Source organism: Nesoenas mayeri (genome assembly GCF_963082525.1).
Source record: "Nesoenas mayeri genome assembly, chromosome: 1".
NCBI classification, from domain to species: Eukaryota; Metazoa; Chordata; class Aves; order Columbiformes; family Columbidae; genus Nesoenas; species Nesoenas mayeri.
This window is the reverse complement of record NC_137541.1, coordinates 4,537,801-4,545,227: the sequence shown is the minus strand read 5'-3', so window position 1 is coordinate 4,545,227 and position 7,427 is coordinate 4,537,801. Positions and strand designations below refer to the sequence as shown.

At 48.1% G+C, this 7,427-nt stretch overlaps 1 protein-coding gene across 1 annotated transcript; it reads right to left on the bottom strand.

Annotated features, from left to right (window-relative positions):
• Positions 1-2,257: 2,257 nt before the first annotated feature.
• Positions 2,258-6,446, bottom strand: LOC308053206 (endonuclease domain-containing 1 protein-like; the record flags this gene model as incomplete). Its single annotated transcript, XM_080364033.1, has 2 exons — positions 2,258-2,803; positions 6,162-6,446. The coding sequence occupies 2 exons, from the start codon at positions 6,444-6,446 to the stop codon at positions 2,258-2,260; spliced, it is 831 nt and encodes a 276-aa protein (XP_080220159.1).
• Positions 6,447-7,427: the final 981 nt, after the last annotated feature.

Below are 7,427 nucleotides of genomic sequence, written 5' to 3'. Positions count from 1 at the left end.
GGTGCTGTGTGAAGCACCCCTGATATCTGCTGGAAGGCAGCCTCCAAACTGATTCTTTTTGGGTTTTTTTTTGTACTTCCCATGCATTTTTCACATGCATGCTGTGGAGGGGAGGGCATTTCTGGGTACTGCCAGGGGAAAAGGTCCTGGGGCGAACCCAGGGAGCTGATGGAGGGGTGACTCATGGGGATGGTCAGGGAGTGGGGGATTCCAGCAGAGCCTGGGAAGTGGAGGTGGCAGTGGTGAGGATGAGTGTGGTTTCAGGACCCATAAGACATGAGAAGGTGGTTGAGTGAATCAAAAGATGCCTCATGAGCAATCCCAGAGGTGTCTGCAGGGGTTCCTCAACCTGTAATAACACTGATGGTTCCACCCTATCAGTGGCTCTTGCCAGCATTTGAACCAAGGAGGAAAAATCCATCAGGGCAGGGGACCTGAGACCTGGAGATAACAGGAACAGAAGTCCATGAGGCTACCAGGCACTGCCCTGGTATTATCCTGTGGTAGGATCTGGTTGCCTGTGCTCAGGTGTCCAGAGCCACAGCAGATGCCCTTAGGGAACTTCCCTGGCCTCTGTTTGCTGGCCCAGGTGGGTGCAGGTGTCTCCAGCACCTGCAGCAGCTCAGCCAGCCCCATTGGGTGTCTTGCATACCTCTGCACAACTCAAGTGGCTCAGAATATCTCTATTTATGGAGCTGAACTGTGCTTGGGTCTCTGCTGACTGCAATCAGAGCTCAGACACCCAGCGTACATGGAGACACCTGCATGTAGGTGTCTGACTCTGAACCTGAGTCCCAACCCACGTCTCTGTGCAGCCTCCAAAGACATTTGTCCTGGGTGAGCGATGAGACCCAGGAGGTTGACGAACCACTCCTGAGCTGAGAAGTTCAGGCTCAAGCTGGTATCTCTGAAGTGAGACCATTTGTGTGAGCCATTTACACCATGATCCACTTCGTTCATGCACTTTCATAGGAAACGTAACCAGAGTCTGATGGTGACACTTCTGTAGGTGTTATGGCATCTTCAGGTTGGATTTGGACAGCCTACCTCCTGCAAGGATGCTGCAGTTACTAATGGCATTACTAGTAGTCAAAATTTCAGTGGGAAGAAACTTCTGATTTATATATATAAGGTGACCCTATGATACAGCATTGTAGCAAATAATTTACATTGTAAACTATTCAGGACCTAAATTATATAGCATACATTGATCTTTTACACCCATTGAATACATTTCACGAGATCAGTTATACATAAATCTGCAGAAAAGGTGCCGAGACAGAGCAGAGAATGGAAATATCCCACCCATGTATCACAGAAATTTATCTTTGACTGATCAAAGCCTGCTGTATGCCTGATGTCCAAGCCTGGCAGTCTGGTACCTCAGCTTCTGCTCTCAAGGTGCGTGGTCCAAAAGCAAGCAAACAAAAATCTGCTAGTAAATTTACATAAGCATTGTCTTTGTGTAAGTTTAGGGATCGGGAGCCTAATGATTTCTGTAAGCTTTTTCCTTCCTTCTCCTTGTTTTACCTATCTACAGACTTCAAGAGAGCTGGGATGTTCCTCCTATGCTTAGTTGTCTTCCCTCTTTCCACCTTCCTCTCTCCCTTTATGCTTTGCTGTGTTCACTGGCTCAGTTGGGCAGAGTGTACTTGTAGGATAATTCTTACAGACTCTCAGCAATTCTCTTTGCTTTCCTTGTCCCAGGATGAAACACTGAATTTCTGAGATTGAGAGGGACATCTTGAGATCCTCTAGTCAGGTTGTCCAGGACCACGTTCAATTGGGTTTTGAGTTTCTCGAAAGATAGAGACTCCAAACTTTTGGTGCAACCTGAACAACTCTAGACTCACACCCTTCCTGAGGAGGTCAGGGACAAGTCAGCATCACATTATCAGTGATGTCTAAAGAGGAGAAGAAGGAACTATGATCTGTAAATGGGCATGGAGAAAAAGGGGGAAAAACGCAAAGCCCCTCTCATCTGAGTGACAAGCTCTGATTTCCCTGCCCACGGACTGCTGTTCAACCGGCCCTCCAGAGCAGCCAGAGCAAAGACTCCTTCCTCAGAGGTCCCTCCAAGGGTGGGCAGAAAAGCAAACCAGCTGGAGGTTCTGCTGAGCTCTTTCTCCTTTTGATTAGACAAGGTGCTCTGAGAGACAGATCTGGGAAACCGCTAGAGAAGGAAGGAGGACAGACACTGTGTAGGGCATGTGGTGAAAGCTCCTGAGCCTTTTACACCTGGGAAGTGAAGTGGGGCTTATTCCCGGGGACAGTTGTTGTTAAACAGAGAAACCTGCTTCCTCCCATAGAGCTGGGTCAAGATATCCTCCAGCTCCCCCAGCGTGAGGACCTGGACCTCATTCTTGTCATTCTCGGCAATGACTGCCCAAGATTTCCTCTGGTGGGTGTCCACCTCGCAGCAGGCACTTGACCAGAGGTAGCTGGGTATATTAACCCTCCCATTGGCGATATATTTGTTCCCAGGCACGGCACCCACGACGACATAGGTGGTGTTGCATCCCTGGGTCCTCCTCATCATCGTTTGCTGCTCGTAGTTGTTCCAGGCACCACCGTTCAGTTTCTCATTCTGGGGAACTATGTTGGTGAGGGTGAAGGTGGCCGTCCTGCTGCTGGAGTCGGAGTGCTGGCCGCTGGGATTCAAATGGCCACGGTTCAAGCCCGTCAGGTTCTTGTAGTCTTGGAGGACAGCCTGGCTTGTCATGAGCTGATCTAAGCTGACACCGAATTTATTTAAGAGGGTCTGCTCTTTTTCCATAGTTTTGGGATAAGTTGGACCCATCAGCTTGATAGGTAAAGACAAGAAAAAACTGTTAGTATTGAGGATGCAAGCAATCATAAAAATCATAGAATAATAGAATAGTTTGGGTGGGAACTTCATAGGTCATCTAGTCCAAACCCGGCCATGAGCAGGGACATCTTCACCCAGCTCAGGTTGCTCAGAGCCCCATCCAGCCTGGCCTGGGATGTCTCCAGGGATGGGGCAATGTAGCAGGTTTCCCTGGAGCAGAAGTCCCTGGGTGCTGAGCACCCGTTTTTTGTCATCTCAGTGTATGAAAAGACATGAATCAGACAGAAATCGTAAAGCTGCCCCTCCTTGACAAACACAAGAGAGAAAAAAAATACATAAAGCTCAGAATTTGACTGCTCTCGATTTGACTTGTGACCTTTAAAATCCAGCCTGAGCTGGGAGTGTGGGTGGACACACGAGACAATGAGCATTTTCCACTCTCAGGTTTGAAAGGTGACTTTGGCGAGACATCTCCCCTGTCACATCTGGTTCTCGTTCCTCCCTTCTTCACATCTTACATCTACCCAGAGCTTTCCCATGTTCCTCCCACTCTAATTAATCACATCCAACCTTCATCACCTGCATCTAATTGCATTGTCATCAGCCCTGGTCTTTGCTCTGTTCAGCCTCATTTCCACAGTCTTTATTAAAGGTTTTCCTGCCTATTTTTAATGCAATCTGTCAGCACCGTAGAGTTTTACAAGCTTCGAGAAAACAAGTGGACAGATATCCTCTTTGAAGGATGGGTGTTTTAGGGAGTCCTTGAAGGTGGACAGGATGGGAGAGGATGAGGAGAAGAGCTGTGGAGCCCACAGGGAAATGTGTTGGGCTATAGCTCATTGTGAGGATGAAACTTTTTTGCTCAGTAAGCAAAAAGACCTCAATGGAAGTGGGATCTGCTAGTGCAGTGCGAATGTGTCTCAGAGCTGATCTGTGCAAGGGAGCACAGATACGTTCCTTCTGCAGCATCACTGAAAATAAGTTAGAAATGATCAGCCTCTTGAGGGAGCTCAAAATCCCCCAAGAGACTTAGAGAACCAAAATACTGTGAAAAGACCTCTGAAGACAATTAAAAAAACCATAGATTTTGCAGCTGGCTTGGGTACATGGTCCAGGGAACAAGAGGCAGAAGTTTTTGTCCCCTCTAAATCTGGAGGCTGCAGGTGCAACACTGAATTAGTTGCTTGAGTCCATGTGAGTAAATGTGCCTTTTTTCATAACTATATATATATAACTATAACATTTTTATATTCTTTTCTTATTTAAGGAAACATATTTAGCTTTCCTCTGGAACAGGGCATATGGTCATGCTTGACCAACCTCATAGCCTTTTATGAGAATGTAACAAGGTGCGTGGATGATGGCAGAGCTGTGGATGTGGTCTGCCTTGACTTCAGTAAAGCCATTGACACAGTCTCCCACAGCATCCTCACAGCTAAGTTGAGGAGGTCTGGTCTAGACAATAGAGTACTGAGGTGGGTTACAAACTGGCTTAAGGAGAGAAGCCAGAGAGTGGTAGTCAATGGTGCGGAGTCTAGTTGGAGGCCAGTATCTAGTGGAGTGCCTCAGGGGTCAGTACTGGGGCCAGTATTATTCATTATATTCATTAACGATTTAGACGTGGGAATAGAGTGCACTATCAGCAAGTTTGCTGATGACACTAAGCTGGGAGGAGTGGCTGACACGCCAGAAGGCTGTGCTGCCATCCAGAGACCTGGGCAGGCTGGAGAGTTGGGCGGGGAATAACCTAATGAAATTTAACAAGGGAAAGTGTAGAGTCCTGCATCTGGGCAGGAACAACCTCAGGTTCCAGTCTAGGTTGGGAAATTACATATTAGAGAGCAGTGTAGGGGAAAGGGACCTGGGGGTCCTGGTGGACAACAGGATGACCATGAGCCAGTACTGGGCCCTTGTGGCCAGGAAGGCCAATGGCATCCTGGGGTGTATTAGAAGGGGAGTGGTTAGTAGATCGAGGGAGGTCCTCCTTCCCCTCTACTCTGCCCTGGTGAGATCTCATCTGGAATATTGTGTCCAGTTCTGGGCCCCTCATTTCAAGAAGGACAGGGAACTGCTGGAGAGCGTCCAGCGTAGGGCAACAAAGATGATTAAGGGAGTGGAACATGAAGAAAGGCTGAGGGAGCTGGGTCTCTTTAGTTTGGAGAAGAGGAGACTGAGGGGTGACCTTATTAATGTTTATAAATATATAAAGGGTGAGTGCCATGAGGATGGAGCCAGGCTCTTCTCGGTGGCAAACAATGATAGGACAAGGGGTAATGGGATCAAGCTGGAACACAAGAGGTTCCACTTAAATTTGAGAAAAAACTTCTTCTCAGTGAGGGTGACAGACACTGGACCAGGCTGCCCAGGGGGGTTGTGGAGTCTCCTTCTCTGCAGACATTCAAGACCCACCTGGACATGTTCCTGTGCGACCTCACCCAGGTGTTCCTGCTCCAGCAGGGGGATTGGACTAGATGATCTTTTGAGGTCCCTTCCAATCCCAAACATACTGTGATACTGTGAAATTCCCTACTGCTAATGTATCCCTAGCAACCACTTGAATTTCCTCTTCTTCTCTTCCATAATTTGCATGGTCTTTTCTACTGAAGGTCTGAGGTTTGTCAGAAGGATGTTTGGGAGGACTCTATAGTTTGCAGAGATCTGTGTGTCTGGTGGACCCTTCTGACCCAAGCCTGAGGCAATGGCAGGATGGGACAAGTGCAGGTGGATGGAGAACATGCACTTCTGACTTGGCTGATACTGGTCCTACTCACTTTCCACTGCCTGAAATGTCACTCAATAAACTCACCCAGTGTTAACCTAATGCTCTCATTGCTGGGTGCCTCTGCCTAGACTTTTTCACTGGGTCGTCTCACTCAATTCTGAGTTTCTTTCATGCCATTTAAAAAGCCAAATTCACTCCTCAACTGGGAGCAAATAAGTTGTCAGGAATGTAAAACAGCTGAGGGTGGAGATGAGAGCCCAGCACAGTTGGTCCCTCAAATTTGACTGCCATTGGATGTCTTTTCCCCATCGTTCGGTCCCCCACCACAGCATGGGACTTAATGTAATGTAAATTAATGTAACAGAATGTAATACAATTTGACTTAATACTCCTGTGAGGTCAATGCAGAAAAGTGGGCACTTTTAGGATATGACTCATCCTCCTGCTGATGTCTCAGATGCATTGGAGGCCCCGTGTGGTTAAGGTGTTTGAAGTTAGATGAGACAAATCCCATCCAGCGAGTCCATTTGCATGTGCATGGGGGTGGGAGGAAAAAGAAGCGTGTGGTTAAATGCTGCAGTTAATGTTTTAATGACTGGAGGGTGATATGCAATGAGAGAAAACACTTACCTGGGGCTCAACCAGCCACGTTTTGGGTCTTGTGCCAGATGCAGGCTGGTAGAGGTAAGCAGAATACACTGGGATCCGCCTGTTCCTGTCGTACAGGGTGGCAAAGTGATAGCGGTTCTCATAGCGCTGGCAGATCCAGGCTGGGTTCTCTGGCTTCAGGGCTTCATTTGGGGGGGTTCCCCGGAAGAAAAACTGAGGGCATGAGCGTTCAAAGGACGTCACCACCTCGCTGCGTCCCAGCCAGAAGCAGCTCGCTGAGAGCTGCAGCAGCAGCAGCAGCAGCATCGCGGGGAGGATTTCAAGTGAAGAGCTCTTGCTCACCTGGAGGGAAAACGAGGAGAGACATTCAACTGGGAGGAAGCTCATCATGGCCTGGAGTCATTTCTGTGCTTGTGGAACATGGATGTGAGAGGAGGGGGGCTATGAGAGACCAAGGAGGGAACAACTTTCTGCCCTTCTGGATATGGAAAAATCAGCAGGGAAATAAGGATGACATTTAAAATAAGTTTCAGATGCCTAGAGTCAGTAGCAGTGGGAGACTTTGGCCTGTCTAAGGAGGGATCCAAATCCACCCTGCGTCTAACAGCTCACACAGCAAAGTCTTCTCAGAACTGTGGCATGGTGTTGGGACAAGGACACCTTTTCCAGCCCATTTGTGTTCAGTGAGAGCTCAGCTTCTGCATTGGCACTGCAGAAAAAAGCCTGAAGCAACCAGGGGTTGAGAGTCCCTATATCTCACTCTCTTCTGCTCTGAGGACCTTTCCACTGCAGAGGACCTGTAGCCGAGCACATACTCTGCTCAGCCACCTGCGATGCTGAGCTGGGCTTTAGTCTCGTGGAGGATTAGGAAAGGAAATAGCAGCGATGCTTCCTACACATCTCTAGTCCCATCCATGTCCACATAGACAAGCAGCTCTTCCATAACTCCTCTGTGCTCTCAGCAGGGTTAGCGTCCCGCAAAGTTAGGTTAGGTGTTTAACACAAAGTGGTCCAGCTTAAGGTCCTGACACCCAGACACTGGGAGGTGTTTGTCCTGCTACTCAGCTTGCATTTTATGGTTTTTCAACCCCAAACAATGAATTTACGGACAGAATTTACAGGCCAAGCAGATGGCAGCAGCAAGTTGATCAGGACACCTCTATCTCATCAGCATCGTGTCTGCTGCTGCAGCAGTGCAGATACCAAGGGGCTGATCCGCATCTTTAGTTTTGTTGATTGTTCTTCTTATATAATAAAAACCACTTGTACAGGAATTTCTATTTCTTT